The sequence below is a fragment of the Manis pentadactyla genome, chromosome 1, assembly GCF_030020395.1.
Source record: "Manis pentadactyla isolate mManPen7 chromosome 1, mManPen7.hap1, whole genome shotgun sequence".
Lineage (NCBI taxonomy): Eukaryota > Metazoa > Chordata > Mammalia > Pholidota > Manidae > Manis > Manis pentadactyla.
Window position 1 is genome coordinate 184,861,442 of NC_080019.1, and position 20,443 is coordinate 184,881,884.

At 44.9% G+C, this 20,443-nt stretch overlaps 1 protein-coding gene across 2 annotated transcripts in view; it reads left to right on the forward strand.

Annotated features, from left to right (window-relative positions):
• The window catches only part of HUNK (hormonally up-regulated Neu-associated kinase), a 112,242-nt gene that overhangs the window by 46,918 nt on the left and 44,881 nt on the right, over window positions 1-20,443 (forward strand). For both annotated transcript variants that reach the window (XM_036880267.2, XM_057504031.1), the window contains exons 3-4: window positions 10,458-10,513; window positions 15,924-16,059. In XM_036880267.2, coding sequence (XP_036736162.1) covers window positions 10,458-10,513; window positions 15,924-16,059 — 192 coding nt within the window. The remainder of the gene's footprint in view (window positions 1-10,457; window positions 10,514-15,923; window positions 16,060-20,443) is intronic.

The following is a 20,443-nucleotide window of genomic DNA, read 5'->3' on the forward strand; positions in this document are numbered from 1 at the left end:
CATCATCCCAGAAAAGTGACCCTGTGTTCATTGTCCGTCACTCTCCATCCCTCCTCCTGCCATGCCCTCACATCCACTAATCTACTGTCTGGCTCAGTGGATTTGCCTATTCTGGGCATTTCATATAAATGGAGAAAAGCAGTATGTGATCTTTCATGGCTGGCTTCTTAGCATAATGTTTGTAAGATCCATCCTTGCTCTAGCATCTATCCATACTTCAATCCTTTTTGTGGCTGAATAGTATTCCATTGTATGGATAGACCACATTTTGTTTATCTAGTCATCAGTTGATGGACATTTGGGTTGTTTCTACCTTTTGGCTTTTATGAATAAGGTTGCTATGAACGTTTGTGTCTGAGCTACAGTATGAACACATATTTTCATGTCTCTGAGAATTCCCCTCTTAGTAGAATTGTTGAGTCATATGGCAACTCCATGTTGAACTTTCTAAGGAAACATTAAAAAAAATTCAACTTCTAATGGTGCCTTTTATCTGTTTGAAAGCCATTCATATTCTGATCAGAAAAGAAAGCAGTTCTAGGCCTTTAGTTAGAACGTGTAGGCTTTGAAGATGGAGATGGGCATTTCCTTACTAATAGGATTGGCATGGGAATGCTCTGCCAGTCTACCCTGTTGTACTGAAACCTAGGGACACTTTGGGGGAGGTCCCTCGGTTCAGGGCTTTCCTGGAGCCATCCTTGGCCAGGCATGTGGGTGGATCATTTCCTCACTGAGGTGAGAGGATCTCTTTATGGACATATTTTTAGTCACGCGTGTTGTCATGAAATCATGCTTCTCTAGAACTCTTTGAGGTGAGATCAGCAAGGAAAGGAACATTCAGAAATTTTAAGCGAATAATGCTATTTTTGGCTCTGCCCAACAATACTCCTGTGTAGCCTGCCGTGTCATAGCTCTGCCATTATTAGGAAAATGATGGTCGTAAGTGTGCCTGGTTCTATCTTTGCTTATGGAGATGACAAAGGCAGAAACCTCAGTAATGAATCAGCTTGGATTACCCACTCCTTTGGTCACAGTGGAAAACGGAACCCGGGGCGGAGATTTCTGTGGAACTCGGGGTGTTATTACAAGGGTTTCGTGCTGTCAGAAATCAGATGAGCACGGAGCTTCGCAGGATTTCGCCAACAACAAAGGAGAAGCAGGCAGAAGCTGTGCATTGCTCACGGTTGCTCCCGCAGGAAATTCTCAACAACCCTTTTAAAGTAATTTCAACAAAATCAATCCCGCTCGGCACAATTACTGTCAGAATGTCAAAGGAATGAATTTAATAATGTTTTGATAGCAAAGACACGGTGCTTTTTCTTTCTCTGATCTCCAGCGCTCTGCTTCTTCCCCTTGCCTCGGAAATATATTCACAAGCCAGCAATGGCAGAGGTTCAGATCTTTTAAAGTTAGGGAATACTGGAAGTAGAGGTATGAAGAGGAAAAGTTCCCCATTTTTCTCTCTGGAAATCATGAGTGAGTGTCAGCACGCACAGACTTAGGTGACTAGATGGTCGAGATGTCATATGAAAGTATTTGTGCAGAATATGTTCATGGGTGGCTTTAACTGAATGTCTTGACTTGCAAAGACTATATAATATCAATCTTTAGCAAACCTCATCCAGCTCACCACTGACATACTATTTACTCTAGCCCTTTCCCATGGTGGAGAATTTTGTCCTATGTGCTGCAAACATAGAATGAATCTTCATAAATTATTTTGAGGTTAGCGTTTTCAGATGAATAAGAAGATAGCATTTCAGAGATGGCCTGGAGTCCCTCATGGGAAGATTTCTGAGCACGTGGATTGGATCATCCAGGAGGACACAGGATGAATTTTGGTGGCAACATTTATACAATGATTCAAAGGGCTTTTTAGTTAAGTGTGTCAGAGGGTGCTTTCAAAATGCAGTTTCTAATTAGGCTGATACTATATTGTTATGTCGTCATCAACTTAATGCTTGCACAGCCCTCATTGCCTGCGATATTAAATCTAAATGTTTAATTATGTACTCAGAACTATTTAAATATCCCTTAAAGGAAGCAAATCTTTAAAAATCATGTTAATACTACAAATAGAAAGAAAAAAAGGACACTAAACCTCTAATCCCCTGTGTATTCCCTTTGCTAGAAGAGAACTTCAGTGTCAACTTGGATCTGCCAATATGTTTGTGTCTTTTGATGCAATAGGGCTGTGGTTAAGTCTTACACAGGCAGAATATGATCTAACTTCTTCATTATTTCGAGTTAGGGTTGTCTGAGATATACTCCCCATTGAAAACATAAGGAGTATTTTTTTCTTTTTCTCAGCCTGCTCACCCAGCAGGATGCTAAAATCTCATAATTTGCATACTGTATATAGAGCATTGACTCTTAACATCAATCAGCAAGAAGTCTGATTCCGCTGCAAGGCTAATTTGAGATTCTTCTGTTCATTCAAAATAACAGAGTCCAATCAAACTTACAGACAAAGCATAACAGGGTAACAATCCTGCTGTCCCTAAGCAGGAAGAGACAGGTCAGCGGGGGCCTGCAGAACTGAGAGAGAGGCATGATCAAAGGGGCGCGAGCCTGTGCTTGGATGTGCGTCAGCACAGCGGCTCCTGGGCCGTGACCTTACCCATTCATCAGTACTGGGAAACGGCCCTTCACACGCAAGAGGAATGCAGGGGACAAGAGGGAACCCTTCTTTGTTGCTGGGGCCTGACAAGAAGCAGGCACGACCTGTACTGGTGGGCTATGAAGAAGTCCTTTTAACACTTAGGTTTTCTTGGGGTGGGAAAGGGAGGGAGGCAAATGAGAGAGTAACGTGCTCACATCCAGGAGCTGTTTGGATCCCAGGGCCTTCCGCAGAGAGTGAGCTCAGAGCTGGAGGTGCTGGTTATGTGTATCAAAGTTCTTGTGTTTAATTGCGGTAAAAAATATGATTGGAAATAGGAGATTTTACAAAGCTCTAACCCAACAACTTTGTGGAGTGGAATGTGCAGTGCTCAGCGATGTTGTTGATTGTAGAGCAAGACCACTTCAGCCACAGGCCGGCTCTGCCCTTTAAAAGCTGCGCTAGGCAGGTCTCCCCCAGGCTTTGCTGCCTCTCTTTCCGCATCTACACAATAGGGACGATGGGTGATCCGCTCCACGTGGCTGTTGAGAGGATTAAATGAGTCAATTCAATTGAGTGCTGAAAACCAAGACACTTAGTAAGTGCTGAGTACCTGTGTGCTCTAATTAGTATTGGGTCTGCCTCATTCATTTTGTACTTGGGAAACTGAGGCTCAGAGGTCTGTGTGCGCAAGGCCTCACAAAGTTCTGACTCTGCCTTCTCTAGCCAAGCCCTGCTCACCCTTCAGGTCCCAGCTCTGAGCTCCCCTCTTCCAGGAAGCCCTCCAGGCAAGGCCCCCTGGGCATTGACTCCCGGGGGCCTTTCTACTTGGCTTTCCAAAAAACTCTTCACATGATAACTTACTTGTTTGATGTCTGTCTTCTGCACAGGCCACAACCTAGCCTGGCAGCCAGCCCAGGGGGCACACAGTACGACTTTGTTGAATGAATGAAGAGAAATTGAATGAGTATAGCTAGTGTCAGAGATAGCACATTCTGGTAGCCGGTTCCATGCTCTTTTTGGAATATTCCATATTGTCCTGGGAATTTCAAGGGAGTTGTTTCTTCCTTGATTTTGTATGAATTTGTTTTGTTTTTCAGGTCACAGTTTGTAGAGTGGCATCTTTTTCGTGAATGAAGAGTTCTTTTCATTTTATAAACAGAGGTCATTTCTGGAGCATGGCAGGAATTCAATAAAGGTTTCATTTTGGATAAATAAATCAGGTCCATGCTTACCAAATTATTCTTGTGCTTTACCAAAATGCCCATATTGTGTGTCAAAGATGAAAAAATCAATTGGTTTTAATCCAGTGCTTTTGAAGATAAAGCTCAACCAAGAAAAACCCTTGTTCCCTGTGACATGCCTTGGGGAGTTAGGTGCTTTTTGTAATGTTTTATTCTTAGCTTGTTACTAAAATCCATCGTAGGGCCATTCCACAGGCAAAGGTTTCTTCCTCAGACCCAGTCCTGTATGGGTTTGGTAGAGCCCACCCCCCACCCTGGCCTTTCATTTGAGGGCGGATGCCCCCCATACTGTTTGCTTATCACCACATTAATCATCCCTTTTTAGTCCTGTCTGGGCTCTTCCCCTGCACATCATCCTAGAATCTTTAACGTTGTTCTTCTCACCTCCAGCCTCTTGCCTTTTACCTGTTAGTGTTTGGTTAGCCTTGGGGTGGTCTGCAAACCACGGAGGCCCCACTAATGGTCCTACTCGGTAGCCCCTTTTTATGATGCCATTTTTCAAAGATGAATCTGCTCAGGGAGTTTAAATGCCTTGCCCAGGGCTGGTCAGTGGGTTGGGTGGAGGTCCTGACCCCAGAGCATGTCTTTCTCCCTTTCCCGACGCCCCCCATGCTGTGGGGCTTTCTTAGCCACTCTGCCCTGGGTCGTCAGCAGCCTTCTCTGCCCTTCCCTCCTGTCCTTGAATCCTAGTGGCTTCTCTTTTATGCCATTCTTTTCACTTCTACCTTTGGTCTTAATGCTGAGGGGCAGGACTCTCTCTGGTTCCTGCGCTCAGTCTGGGCCTAAGGTTTCTTAGAAGCCTGGCCTTTGACCCTCTCTGTGGGACTGGCCATGGCCTGGTGAGGCCCAGGGGAGAAACTTCCTTCATTCCCATCCCAGTATTCTGGATCTGTGTGTCTGTACATGTACACATGAATGTGTGTGTGCTCACACATATATATGGTCATGCACACAACATACATTCTCACATGCATGCATATTCATATCCAAATGTGTGCACATACACACACACATGTGCTCACATTCAAGTGCCTCTCTCACACACACATGCACACACCCCTGCTCCCACCTCCTCAGTACTGCTCCTGTCCCAGCAGATGCTTATCCTGCCTCCAGTGACTGGGCACCAGGCCCTGTATGTTTGTTATGGCCACAGGGGTCTCCCTGACTCATGCCCCTCCATCTGGGAGGGCAGTGACTGGAGTTCACCCTGGCCTGCTTCCAAACCTTAGATATTACCATCTTTAAAGAAGTATCAGGTGAGTCTGGGTGGGTGGGTGGGTGGAGGTGGGGGCCAGGGGAGTGCTTGGTAGCCTGTGGGTGAACTTGGAATTGTTCGCCAAGGCCTGTTTGAGCTTGTTCTTTGGAAATAACCTACAACAAAGGGCTAGTGATTGTGGCTCTTCCCTTGAGCTCTTCCCCAATGCCTGAAGAAACAACTCCCACCCCTGCCCTTCTGTCCCCAACCCCTCCAAGCCACGGTAGAGATGGGGCCCAGAGTCAGGTCTTGGAGCGCTGTGAGGATGAGCCCCATTGGGCATCTTTCCCTGGAAATGCACCAGTTGGCAGAGAAGGTCCAGAAGCCTCTGTGCCTGAGCCCTTGATGGCCTCTTCTGGGCTGGGCTCCCTCATGGTGATTCCTTTGTGCTGCCCCACCCCCCAAACTGTCTTGATAACCATTCTCCAGGCGCCCCTTATTTTAGGGCATGCCTGTCCCCTTTCTTCCTTGTCCTAACTCATCTTTGGAGCCCCTTTGGCCAAGGAAAAGCTATTTCCTCTCCATCCAAGGGCCATTTTCTTCTCTTCCTTTTGTTCTCAGTTACGAGTTCACATTAAGCTTCTAGTTTTCCTGCTGCTGGGAGGAACTCCTCACACTGCCTGACACAGGAAGGGTCATCTGCTTCTCGCTCCACCCTGCAAAGTGATTAATACAATCAAGGAGAATTAATGTGAAATTGAGCACTACATCCATCATCAAGTACAGGCCAGACAGCTGTCAGAACCTTCCCACATGGTAAATCTGACACTTTAAAGAGACAAATATTTTGATCTTGGGGATGGAGCTAGAGTGAGCATCATGCTTTTCACATGGACCACAGGGCGATTTTCTGGATAACTGAGGCCTACCATAAAGGTACTTTGTAATACACAAACATTAAAACCTTATGAATAAACCCATCCTTCTTCTATTCAGGAAGATGCCTTTCAATTTTGTGGTCTCTCGGGATCATTTGTGGCTTCTTTGGTTACAGTTGAGTAGCTGGCTGGAGGGTCCTAGTGGCCCACTGTGCTGAATGGACTTGTAATTAATTTCATGTGGTAAGGATGCTCCGCAGTGAACACTGAGTGAGGCTTGGTTGTAGCCATAGCATTCCTGGCACTGATCTCTCAGGAAAGGAAAAGATATCCAGAAGCTATGTAAAAAATTGATAGAGTTTATTTTTTAGGGCAGTTTTAGGTTTGTAGAAAAATGATAAACTACAGAGTTCTCAAATACTTCCTTCCACATTTTTTTTCCCTATTACTAATATCTTGTGATAGTGTGGTACAACTGATGAAGCAATACTGATACATAATTATTAACCAAGGTCCATAGTTCACATTAGGGTTCTCTCTGTGTTGTACAGTCCTGTGAATTTTGACAAATGCATGATGTCAGGTAACCACCATTATAGTATCATACAGAATGATTTCACCACCCTCAAAAAAGATGTTTTTTTGCATCCTCCTCATACTCTTCAAGCCTCTGGCAACCACTGATCTCTTTATTGTCTCCATAGTTTGCTTTTTCCAGAAATTCATTCAGTTGGAATCATACAGTATGTAGTCTTTTTAGATTGTTTTTTTTTCCACTTAGTAATAGGCATTTTAGTTTCCTGCATGTCTTTTCAAGACTTGATAGCTTATTTCTTCTCATCTCTGAAGAATATTGCATTGTGTGGATGCACTACAGCCTGTTTATCCATCACCTACTGAATGACATGGTTGCTTCCAAGTTTTGACAATTGTGAATAAAGCTGATGTCAACATTCATGTCCATAAGTTTTCAACTTGTTTGGATAAATACCTAGGCAAAGGATACTTAAAAAAATTTGATTTTAGGGGGTATTTTCCTAAAGGGTCTGAAGGAAAATATTTTCCCTGTCTTTTCTAGATAAGTTTCAAAAGACAAGGCAGGAGGTAGAAATAAATAAACAAAAGAGGCTGAATGTTTCTTTAATTTGGGTAGATTAGGTACAGTGATCTCCTGGACCAAGACAAATGTAGCTCACCTTTCCATTAACCACCCACGGGAACCTTTAGGTAGTTAAGATTGGTTATTGCTGAAATCTTTTAAAAACCTTGGCAAAAAGGTAATATTTGGGTAAACAACTGGTTAATCAGGGTTTTTCTGCACATTTTTCGCAGGGGCTGGTGTGGATTACTATGGGATGCAGTAGGTGAATTTGAAAACTGATTTCCTTTTTCTTAGTTTGCCTAATAATTAGTTACATTCTTATACTTCTTGCCCTGGTTTTGTGACATTGTCCTGATTTTAGAAGTGCATTTCTTATATTTTGTCTTCCATTTATATCATTCTTTTGATCATTGTGGTTGTTCTCTAGGCTTTTGTGGCCCAAATTATCCAGCTTAGTTTTATTATTCTTGGCAATTACTTCCTTTTACCTCTCACTCCTTTAAGCTGTTTTTCTCCACAGTATTTGTTCTGAGCCAAATTTCCCTTTTAACGCCTTAGTGTGGGTTCCATTTTTCCAGGGAGTTTTAGTTTTGTTGGAAGCCAACTGTGGACTTCCTTGAGATTTAAATAGTGCTGCTGCTTTATAATCAGTGTTCACAGAAGCACAGTTTGGGCTATTGCTGGCATGGTGGATGCCTGTGTTTTGGAATTACCTTATATGCTTGAATATAAGGTCAGATTGTTATTATGTCCTAATTATCTTCAGAAAAGACAAGTGCCTTACACAGCCCTTGCAAAGTCTCTCATTACGGGGGCATGATCTCAATTATTTTGTTTCCAACAACAAAGCACTAGTTGGAGAAGACATATTAACCAGAACTGACTCATTGATGACCCTGGAAGCTCTAGAAATCACCCCAGGAAACTGGTAGAAAGGGAGACCGAAGACCTTTTACGTTGTTATCATAACTTGTAGGGATAGGACCTCAACACCTGCAAGGGTTTGTGAGACTACTCTAAAAACAATGTACTGAGTGGTTAACTTACAGAGATTTTAAGTGGCACTTATTATTTAAATGGCTTGGAATAAGATTTCCAGCAAGTGTATCATATACAGTTTCACAAAGGGCTGTATACAAACATCCAGTCAACCTAAATATCACGGTTCACTGGAAGCACCACACAAGGACTGTCATCCCGGTCCTGCCAGTGACAAGTTTTAATAAAATTGCTTCATGACATATGAGGGTGTGGGGACACTATTTCTAAATATTCTAAAATTTTTAAAATTGACTAACATTATAGTATATGCTCTTAAATATAATGGTGCGGCTTCATAGGTAAATAATTGTTTGATAATTCCATTGTGTTTCCAAAAATTATGTATTTATATTTTCCAAAAACCTTTTTCTGAGGAACAGGATCTTCCTGTTGGAAAAATGATGTGTATGTGTTGGGGGGGATCAACCTATGTATTTGGGGTCACCCTGCATTTGGACATATGTGCTATCTTTCAAAGGCTGACAGTTTTAAAGGCTGTGTATTATTTCATTTGAATTGAAGTGAAAGGTATACTTCTTCTATGGTGGGTGGCCATGGATTGGGGAATATCCATATTCCCTGGCTGCAGGTTTCAACAAGGATCTCCCTTCTCATCCAAGTGTCCAGCCCTAAGGCTACCCATCTTCCAATCTTGAAATCCATTAGACACTTTTTAGACTCGCCTCTACACTTGGCTCCTTCACTCTTCATCCCATCTTGAAATGTTACCCCTTGTGTCCCCATGACAACAGCATCCCTGACTGGTCCCCCGCATTTGGCTCTGAAGGTCGGTGCTTCCCACCCACGTGTCATCCTTGGTCTTTTCTCCCCCTGATTCTGTACCTTCTCCCCCCACAATCTCGTGTCCTTCCAAGGTTCAGCTTCCACTCCAATGGAGGCTGAAAATTGGTAGTCTGCAGGCCTTCCCTTGCCTGCAAGGCTGGCCCATGCAGTATGGTTGTTAGTGTTTTAAATGTGAATTTGTCGCCAACTTTGAAAAATTGAGATCAGATCCAGATTTCTAGCTGGTCTTGTAAAATGGGATATGCTGGCTGTGCTGGGACCGAGCGGTGAGTGACTGTCCCCTTTAAATGGGCACCACTCTCCTGTTTACTGCAGTCCTAGCCACTGTTCTCTTTGTCTTGGGACTTTGATGTAGTATTATCAGTTGCCATTTTTGCCTATCATGATTATGCTATTCTATTCCTTATGATAAAGCTAAAAGGGAAGAAAATATTTCTTTTGCCCATGTCTCTATTTAAAAGTGGGAAAATAAAGTTGGACTAAGAAGGCTATGTGTTTCAAAACAATGGAAAAGAACATTGTTATGGTGTGTGTGTGTAGAAGAGAAGAATATTCTTACCCATTACCCAAGGTGTGTCTGAGCTGACAGGCTATAACTTAAGATGTTTATAGTCATTGGCCTAGATGGTTTGAAAACCCAAATAATACTTTTACCCACATTTTTCTCTTCTGAAATCCCAAACAATCATTTTAATGGTGTAGGTTCAATTGGTACTTACTAAACTAAACCTGGGGTGTGCAAAGGCACTGAGGTACAGTGGTTAGCAAGGCAGATAATGTTTTCTGCCTTAGGAGCTTCCTGTCAGGCTATCCCCAATACTACAGGCTCCTTGCACTCAGCAGGACCCCGAGTGCATGTCTCCCTCCCACCTCATCCAGACTCCCTCCCACCTCATCATGATCAGACTCACCCAAGAACTGATTAGCAATCTCCATTCTATCTGCAAACCTAATTTCCTTGGGTAATGTAACATTAATATATATCCTGGCATAATACCAGGGATTAGGGCCCTGATATCTTTGGTGTCTGTTTTGATCCCCACCATAATATCAGCTTGCTAAACAGATTAATTTCTCATCACCTGCCAGTTTGTGGATGATGTTTGGGCTCCAAGCACGGAGTTTGTCATTGGACTGATAAATTATGTCAACTTCCCATGTCTTTGTAACTGCTTCCCCAGATCCGTTCCTTACTGTGGCTGGTGTTGCTCACCAGCTCACCAACACATTTGTATTCCCTGCCTGCTCAGGCAGCGCCTGTCCTGACTGATGCTTTCCACTTCCTCCCAAACCCATTTCTGTTTAAATTCCAAGTTTCAGCTTTGTTCCCACTTCTTCCCAAAACATTTTGTGATTTGTTCTGCCCTCAGTGCTCTCTGTTTTCTCTGAAATCCTTAGGCTTTTTTAGTCTGCAGCAATTAATTATGTCATGTTTTATAAATATTTACTTATTGATTGTGTGAGTTTTGGCAGAAAGCTTTGTGGGGTGGTTCAAAGTGGCTATAACACCCTTAGTTTGCTTTCAGAACAAACTGTTATTCCGTTGTTTCAAATGCCTATCTGAAATGGTCTGTGCTTTTGTTTATTTCAGAGACTTGAAGATAGAAAATTTGCTACTAGATGAAGACAATAATATCAAGCTGATTGGTATGACTTTTTTTTTTTTTTTAAGCTAGATTATCCTTTAAGTGTTGTGTTGTCAATTCTCAGTTACTTATTTCTGGATTACTGACATTGAAATTATCCATGGTCTCTTTCTAGTCCCCAGACACTACTTCTAGACTCCCCTTTTTTACCTCCAAATATTTAATAATGGTTTTGAAACTGAAAAACCAAATTAATAATAAACATAATTAGAAAGGTAAAAATAGTTTAAAGAGAACATAAAATGAATTTCACAGCCACAAATAAAAATCTGTTAGTTCCTTCTTTTTTGATTTATTCAAACATGAGCCTCTGTGTAAATTCAGGTGGATCTGAACTTTTTAGACTTTTCAAAGTTTGTGTTAACAATTAAACTTACTGAAAGTGGTGGAAAATGATTTAGGTCAGAAGTACTACCCTTAGCTTGGTCATGTCTAACTCACATTCTCTTTCTAATATAATCTTTATCCACACCCAGTAGTATAATGGTGGTTGTGCAGAGAGGAATCCCCACCAAGGGATAAGTTAGAAGGAAAGTAATCAGAAGGTAATCAGAAGGAAGGGCAAGGATAGGCGAGTCATAATTGGTTCATAATTCAGGGTTCATAAACGAATTCACTGTGTGACTTAGTCTCTAGAAGAATTCTGTTTTTGTTTGCCTGTGTGGTTGCTCTTGGCAAGATCTTGGGGCATCATTTTTATACCCAGATGTTCACACCATCTTTATTCCTTTCCTTTCTTTCTTTTCCCACCTCAGGTGCAAGTAATTTCTTCTATTTCAATGGCCTTAAAAAGATTTTATATTAGGAGAAAGGAGAAGGATCAATAGAACTTTGCAAACTTAACATTGTACGCAGGGAAGAAATTTTGTTTGGCAAATGCTGAAAACCATCTCAAGAACCTCTAAAACAAATCATTCAAATGACCAATTAGATTCTTTGGAATTACTGTTGACTCCCAACCCAGAAACAGGCATGGGGCTGGAGGGATTCCAGACCCCTCCGCTGGGTAATAACACCCACGATTAAAAGATAAATAAGAGGAAACCAGTTCCCCCGCCCCCTGCCCCAGAGATTTTAAAGAATGTACTCTTAGAAGATTCTTGGACAATTCAAAGAATTTTCTTTTTTGTCGTATTGTTTCACTATTGCATTTCAGTTGTCCTGAAGGCCAAATTCATAAGCATTAAACAAGGCAGATGTTGAAATGCCTGTCAGGTGTCTTTCTGGTCCTGGTCTCCAGGATCTGTGGCATTAAACAAATACCTGACCTGGTGAGGGGTAAGGAATGGAGGAAAGGAGATTGTTTTTAGGTACCCTGGCAGGCTGACCTGTAAATTGTCTTCAGAAAATATGGAGGTGATGGGACAGAATTGCTCTAACAGCTGTGGAAATTGTAAGAAAACAGACTGTGTGAAGGACAGGTGTACATTACAGGAAAAGTTACAGTAATTCGTTTCCACTGCATGTGGTCCAGACCAAGGCTGGTGATTCTAGCAAAATGCCATTCACCTGTGGGTGGGTGGTTCCTGTCTCCCAATCCAATATGACCTATCCTGTTCCTTTCCTTTGGTTTTGCCTCCTTTCTGCCTCTCTGCATGCTTTCTCTCCATTCTCTCCCCATAGCCCTAGATGACTAAATATAAAAGTAGAAATATATGTGTAATAAGCACTGTTGAGAGCTGTCTTGCCAATGGGTTTCAGCCCTGGTGTGGATTCAGTGTGACCAAAGAAAATGACAGCAAAACGTTCTTTGGGGTGAAAGAGTTATACCCAACTTTATTTCCAGGTGGCAGGTCAGTCACTAGAATCCCATTCACTCAGAGCGAGTCTGTATGCAGCAAGCTGGTCCCTGCCTCTGGGCCCCTCTGTCCTCACAGCTGTCCTCTGGGCTTCTTTTGCACAGTTGTCCCACACAGCCGTCCTCTGGGCCTCTCTGTCCTTGGCGCTGCCACTACTCCAGCCTCTGCTCTGCTCTCCTGCAGCCTTGCAGCCCTGTCACAGTGTCACACCCAGAGTACTGGGTGGAGCTCTTTTTATAGAGTCAACAGCCATGTATTGCCCACAGGTGTGCAGTGAGCTAGTCAACCAGGGCCAGGTGAGAATCTTGGCCACAGGAACTCTCATTTTATCCACAAGAGCACAGATGTTTTTCTTGGTTAGCAGTTTGCTCTGAAGATTCTGGAAGAAGCAATCTCTATAAACAGTGGATGCATTTCTAAATAGCTCACACCTTGGCTGCCCAGCAAACCTTCTTAGAAGAGACCTGTACAATCACTATGCAGATAGGCTATACCTAAATGAGAGCCCACAGCTCCCCTTGGGGTGAGTGGGATGGTAGTTAATTTAGATACCGTTTTATTCAAATGCCTCAGTCATCGTGTCTCAGTTTGGCAACCGCTGGATTGGCACCCAAGCATTTCAGCTCATCCAGACAAAATGGGTCCTGTCAGAAGCCAGAGTTCCCAAAACTGCTGGAAAGGAGGCTCTGATAATTAGATTTCTCTGTTAGATTTCTCCACTCTCTCCTGACCAGCTGAAACAAAAGACCCCAAGTCACACCTGTAATCAAGAGACACTCAACTACCCAAAAGGCAACTGGGATTTAGAATCTGCATTTCCTCTATTTTTTCTTGCGATGGGGAAGGGTAGGTGCTGGAGGCAAGGAGGGCCAGTGTCTTGTGGGTTTTAGTGGCCCAAGGTTGGGCAATTTGAATCAAATGTTTCTACCACTGTCTTTCTGCAACTTGAAAGCCTTTTGGATGTTTTCTTCAAAGGAATTACCTCCTTGTCTTCAAAGGTTGATTATAGCTATTACCATTTCCTCTTAATAGTGTCTCTTTCTTTGAAATAATTTGATTTAAATAAATGTACTTAAGCCTTGTAAGCCATGTTTCAAATTAACTAGAACTAATGGATTGTAACATTCGATTTAATCAGGTTTTCCCCCCTTTCTACAAAAAGCAGTCTGCTGTGTGATAGTTTAGTATAATCTTAAAATGTAAGAGCCACAGGTTATAACAATTTTGCACTTCACTTTTCCAAAGCAATGCTCACTTGGGCATGTTTTGAGAATCATTTTGCAGCTCTCAGAGAACCGAGTGATAATTGGCTTATGTATTCCCCCGGTGGAATTGAGGCAGACCTGGGGGACATCCCTGGGAGGTGGACTTCTCTTTAGTTCCACCGTTCTAATGACAGGCATGTGTGTAAGATCCTAATAGTTATGAATATAAAATGTAGTGGTTATTTCTCTACAATGTATTTTAAATTAAACCGTTACGGCTAGGTCAACATTAAGTCACTTAGAATGCAGATTTGTCTCCTCCACTCCTCAAATCCTCTGCTAATTTATCTTCTTGAAACTGCTTAAGACAAAAGTAAGACTGTGTTCTCAAGCTTGCCTGGTGGCAGAGGGGCCTTGTCCCCTGCCTTCTCTGCATCCTGTGCTTCTTTACAGGGAAGTGAGCTGAGAGAGGCTATCCTTTCATTGATGGGACCCCACTGAGATTAGGAAGGGAGTCTTTTGCTTTGATCTCAGAAATCTAGTAATACATTTTCTGGGACTCCTAAGGGATTGTACTTCTAATAGGATTGCTTATGAAGCTTTGCTTAAAATGTTACCCCAAATAATATAATCTTTATTCCCTGGTGCTGTTTCCATTTCCAAAGAGCCCAGATTGGGTGCTCTTAATGCATTTTTTTGTTACAAGTTCCTTTAGGTTGATTTTCAAACCCAAAGCATTTAAACAACCATCCAGTTTCAAGCATGCTGTCATTTTTTTCTTAAAAAAATATTCCCACCCTCTTCTGCTCATTGGTGACAAAGGCTGGTGTCTGAGACCAGGATGCCTCAGATCCTTTGCACAAGAGAGGAATCCCAGAGCCTGGGGGCTCCTGGAGGGCCTTGGTGAGCAGGTGCTGTGAGGCCTACTGGTGCTGGTTGGGCTGTGGGAAGGAAAATGGGGGCCAGGGAGGTTGCAGGTGGAAGAGAGGAGAAAGGAGGTTATGAGGAAAAAATAGGATCATTAAAAAACCAAGAACACCAAAGAGTTAAATGTGTGCACATGCAGCATCCCGGCTGCTTTGCTAGTGTCTGGTGTAGGCTCTGATTCTTCCCGAATCTCCACCCCTGAGCTGCAGTGCCTGGGTGACCCATGGAGCCTGGAAGCATCTTCTGAGCTCGGCCAGGACAGGGTTCTGTTTGGAAACACTGTCTCATCACACAGCATGACCCAGCGACTCTTGGGAGAGTTCTTAGGAGTGCATCTTGGCCCACAGCGTGTGAGGACCTCTGTGAGCCCGCACAGCCTCCCCACTCATGTTGTGCCTTTCCTGAGCTTGCTGCACCTTTCCCGGTAGTCGTGCGCTTTGCAGGTGGGGACACGTGAGTCAGGGAGAAAACTCAGTAATGAAATTAGATGTAAATCCTGTCGGCTGAGAAAGTAAGAAGAATTTGTTCGTGGAGCCTGTCTGTGACCACAGCCCCTTTCTGATGGAGCCCTGTGGGTGGAGCCTTCTGTGCAGGAGCCAGAACCCTAAATATTACGTTCAAAGGAGGAACCGTGAGCTTAATTCTGCGATCCGCAGAGGTTGAGGAGGGCTCTCAGCCGAGGACAGGGCGCTAACAGCGCCCTGCTGACCTGTCAGTTGCAGTATCTTTAGATCAGAAGTAAACAGCGCAGCTTTAGATGCACTGGGCTCTTCGGTGCTCCTTCCGGCTGCCTTACTCATCCAAGGACACAGCAGTGCTAGGAGGTCCCCTCGCCTAGTAGTTCCCGTTGCAGTCTTTCTGGCGTTATGTTTCCAGCCAACATTCAGCGTCGTCTAAACCATTGGGTGTATTTTTTTCCCCTCTTCAAATCACCATATGTTGCCCATATGCATTGGGAGCATTTTTAAGAGACTTAGATGAAATGAGAACATAGAGCTGAAAAAGTCAACCTTAAGTGGTGGGATCCCATGCCACCTAGGGTGACACCAATACCAGCCAGGAAAAAAACAACCTCCCTTTAGCTTTTCCCCACTTGGTCACTGGGAAGCCAGGTCACTGACTCCAGGGGCGCTCTGCTTGTTCTTTCTTGCTGCCTTAGTCCTAGGAAGCGAAGCCTCTCCTTTTCCTGGATGACTCATTTCCAAGGTTTGATGAAAATATGCTTTGGTTCAACATAGTTTTATCTCTAGTCAGATTGTGCAGTGAGGCCTGATAGAAACATGGCCATTAGGCCAGGGAACCACCACCTGACATTCTTTTGCCTTGAATCCTGCACCCAGAGGTCATGGTTCACAGCCTCTGGTTTTTGTTTTGGATGCTAAATGATGTGTGAGCCTGACAGAATGTTTCCTTTTCTGCTGCCTTTCCCCCGACCCCCTTCTTCATTTCCACAGTTTACTAACTTGGACCCTCTTTGCAGACTTCGGCTTGAGCAACTGTGCAGGAATCCTGGGCCACTCGGACCCGTTCAGCACTCAGTGTGGCAGTCCGGCCTATGCCGCCCCTGAACTTCTGGCCAGGAAGAAATATGGCCCCAAAATCGATGTCTGGTCCATGTGAGTTACTGAGCTTATAATGCAAATGCTCCCTCCCACTGTCTCTGCTGTCCCTTTCCTGTGAAATAACATTTGAGTGTTGATGAGAATGTATTATATTATAGGCTGTGGGATATATATTTGGTGATTCTTTGGGGCCTGGCTTTCCACCTCTGTTTTTTCTGGCCTTTTCTCCACAAACTGCTAGAGAGGACTTGACTGACATTCATTTAGGTGCTGGGGAGACAGGAAAACAGTTGTGCACTCATAGACCTCATGGTGTGGTTTCATGAGTCACTCCTATCTTTCCCCTCTTACAATGCTCCCATAGCTTCCGTCAGCATCAGCATAAAATCAACCTGGGTGCCCCACCCAGCCCCTTTCCAGAATTCCCCTGGCCTCCACCTGCTGCTCCCCTCTGCTCACATCTTAGTCTCTCCCACTTCTAGGCTCTGCACTCACTATTTCCATCACCTGGAATACCATTTCCCAGCCCTTTAAATGGCCTGTCCATTCCCACATTCCGGTTGTAATCCAGGGTCACCACTGTGGATACCATCTCTGAGTCCCATGTCAAAAGGTTCCCCTGTGACTCTGTCTCCTACCCCTTTTAATTTCCTCTCTAGCATCCTGTCCTTTTCTTGTTTGCTAATCTGTTCATTGCTTATCTCCTCAGCCAGAAGGGAGGCCACCCAAGGGTAGGGACCTGGTTGGTCGGCTTCACCAGTGTCAAGACAGTGTGGGCCACTCAGCGAAAACTCAATAAATAGTTGAAGGAATGAGACACAGGTTGCTGCAGGGCCCTGGTCCCCGAATCCAGGTCCCTGCTGGTGCCCACGCTGAGCAAGGCCCTTATCATCATACGTGAATGGCACAGGGAGCCATGCAGAGTCCTGGGTTCTGGGGTAGGGACTAAATTCCTTGCCATGGGGAAACGGACTCTAGACAGAGAGTGGGCCCCTGATTAAAGAGATGAGAGGGCCTCACCTGAACCAAGGGTGTGTTCATGCAAAATATTTCTGGACTCCCCCACTTCTCTCCATCTTCACTCGCTTCTGTTGTCGAAGTTGGAGAGAAGCTATTGTTGGGTGTATGGCAGGCACTGTGCCGTTTAATTTTCATGGTAACCCAGTGAAACTTTAACTCTCCATTATCCTCCATTTTATGGGAAAGGAAACTATTGATAAGAGAAATTAATAAAATTTCCCCAGGTCACAGAGCTACTAAGTGGTGGAGTTGAGATTTGAACCAGGGCAGTCTCCAGGGTGCCAAGGTAAAGTACTGAGTTTTGAACATGACACACGCAGCCCTTGCTTGGTCCTGCTGCCCTGTCGGAAGCCGTTCTCTCCCCTCACCCTGCCATCCTCCCTAGCTAGCTCCACTTTGCGTCCTGTCCCTCGAACTCAGCCTGCCTCCCTCTAGGTTCCGGCCCTCACAGCACAGTTCCTTCTGCCAGGAGTTCTTTCTCCTGGTCCTGTACTCTCCCTTTCCCTTTTGTTTTGCTGGATGCCAGTTCCCCTGGGCAGCCCTCCTCCCTGTCTCCTTCAGGCGGCTTTGAGGCCCCTGGCATCGCCTCTTGTCCCTGCCTCCTGCTCCCGGGTCCTCACCCCGTGGTCAGTGCTCACTTGCTGGAAGCCCCTGGACCACAGGCCAAGGGGGAGGGACCACTGACTTGCTCCACGGGTTCCTCAGCATCAGGCCTGAAGCCTGAGCTAGGGACAAGGAAGGAAGGAAGGGCAGGAGTGGGCGGGGAAGGGAGGGACAGACATTTCATCCCGGTGAACAGAAGCTACAGGGTTGGGACAATAGTTGGCAGAGGAAGCAGACAGAGGAATGTGACCCAGTGCAAGGGCCTAGGAGTGAGGGAATTCAGGAAGTTCTGGTTGGAGAGGAGAGGAACCAGAGACCAGAGTGAGATTCTGAGCACAGCAGAATTCCCTGAGCTTTTCCCGAAGGGGCCGACTTTCCCCGGAGCCCAGACGCTGGGTCTGCCAGGGAACTAAACGCATTCAGGGATCAGCTGCCTTCCTGGGCAGGCTGAGTGCTCGGGGCTAATTTTCGCTTTTGGTCCTCTGCACAGCCTCTGGGGCATGTCTCCTCCCAGCTTCACACAAGCAGGAGAGAGCTCAGTGGTTGGTGTGGTGCAGAGAGGCACACACAGCCTGTGAGCCGTGGGGCTGTGCTTTGCACACAGACCTGGGCTCCAGGTTTCTCTTCTGACCTCTCAAGAGGAGGTGAGGCAGAGGCTGCAGAGGGAGAATGTGGACTGCACTGTGCCGGACGGGCCTCCAAGTCCTTCCCAACACAGCCATCCGGAAGCCACTCCCAGGGCATCAGAGTCAATACCTGAGATGAAATCCTTCCTTGGTCTCTTCCAATGCTTAAGGATTCTCAGAAGTGTCTGGCATATAATCTGCTCTCAGTAAATATTTATTAATGGATGAATATGAATGTTTGAATCTATGATCACCTTCTTAACAGTTAGAGAACTCATTTATGTTAATGAAAGTTATGAAAAGGACAATTTGTGCCAAAAAAATGAAGGTTTTGGAGAATGGGGAGGGTGAAAGACCAAGAGATCCAGGGGTGTCCTGTAGCTGTGGGGACAGGGAAGGAGGCGGGAGATGTAGTGACCAAAGGGTAAGAGACGTCAGTAGGCTGGAGAGCAGGTGACGGTTTGCTTCTGAGGTCCTGCTTTCTAGGGGACGGTGTTGTCACCACTTGTCATGGTGATGAAGCTCAGCCTGAAAATGGGGAACCCTTTCCAGTCCATGACTGGCAAAGTAGGCATCTCCCCAGAGTCTAGAACTGCTGGCAGAAGGAAGAGCCTCGTGGATTGTCAGAGCTGTAGGAGAGTGCCCGGCCCATTCAGGCAGCCTGGGGCCCCTCACCCCCTTGTGCCGACTGTAAGATGGGAACAAGTCATTTGTCCCTTCTGGGGAAATACAATGGGAGATGAAAAGCACTGGCTGCCTGGGGCAGCACCATCTCAGACTTTGTTCCCGTCCCTTCCACCAAGTTGCTTGATGTGGGAAAGGAACCCACATTTAGTGGCCACAGATGCTCTATTTCTCAGTTTAATAAAGGAACGTGCTGGGTCACCCCCTTTTACATCCCTGTCCACTAACTAGAGCAGCAGTTCCACCCAGGAGTAATGGTGGCATCGAAGGAGGGATGGACACGACCCAAGACACTTCCCTCCGCCACCCTAGCTGCTGGTTTGGTCAGGCTGTCTGTGGAGCTGGCTAATTGAAGGTCTTTTGAAAAGCACTGTCAGGCCTCATTCTTAATCCTGGTGCCATAAAGTAATGTATGTGAAAGCTTTTCATAAATGGTGATGCCCCAGACAGACACGGGCCCTTCAGTTGTCTGTGACATGGCTCTGGGGGCCAAGGGGACCTCCAGATGGACCAGGAACTGCAGCCTGCACGTCCGTGTTCTGGTGCCCCATGCTGGTTTGTTGAGGTGGAGATCCTCACTCTTGCTCAGCCACGAAGGACAGTGTTTTGTTCTTTCTTATACATGAGGTTTCCCTGGAGTAGCTCTGTGTTAGCTGACTCTCTGGAACATTCCCTAGGATATGAGGCCTCATGACCTATGCCTAATTCATGGGGATGGCAAAAATTAGGCCCTTTTTAAAAGCTGTTGGTAAAGCTTAAAAGACAAAAAGAAGCTGTGTGAATAATATCTGGCTTAGTAGAGATGTGTTCATTCGGCACATATTTGTTGAGCCAGGCACTGTGCCGAGTTCTGAGCACACAATGTGAGTGAACCAGCCTTGGCAGGTCCTGTTCCTGCAGTGCCCATCAGTAACCCCCATGTACCTTTGACTCTGTGACACAGTGTTCCAAGAGCTTCGCATGTGTTCACTCACCTCATCTGCCCTAAAAATCATGAAGGGAATGGTTAGTTGCCCCCATTTTGCAGATGAGGAAACTAAGGCATGAAGCACCTTAGGCCCAGATAGCACAGCCAGTTCGTGATAGAGCCGGCATTTGACTGGGTGGTTTCGCTCTAGAGTCAGCCTCTAATTACCACCCTCTGCTGATTCTATTCTGTTGTACTTCCTCTTGTAGGGTGTATATTCTAGTGGGGCAGACAGACAATTTTTTTTTTTTGAGAGGGCGTCTCTCATATTTATTGATCATATGGTTGTTAGGTTAATAACAATAAAATTCTGTATAGGGGACTCAATGCACAATCATCAATCAACCCCAAGCCTAATTCTCAACAGTTTCCAATCTTCTGAAGCATAACGAACAAGTTTTTACATGGTGAACAAGTTCTTACATAGTGAATAAGTTCTTACATGGTGAACAGTGCAAGGGCAGTCATCACAGAACTTTCGGTTTTGATCACGCATCATGAACTATAAACAATCAGGTCAATTATGATTATTCGTTTG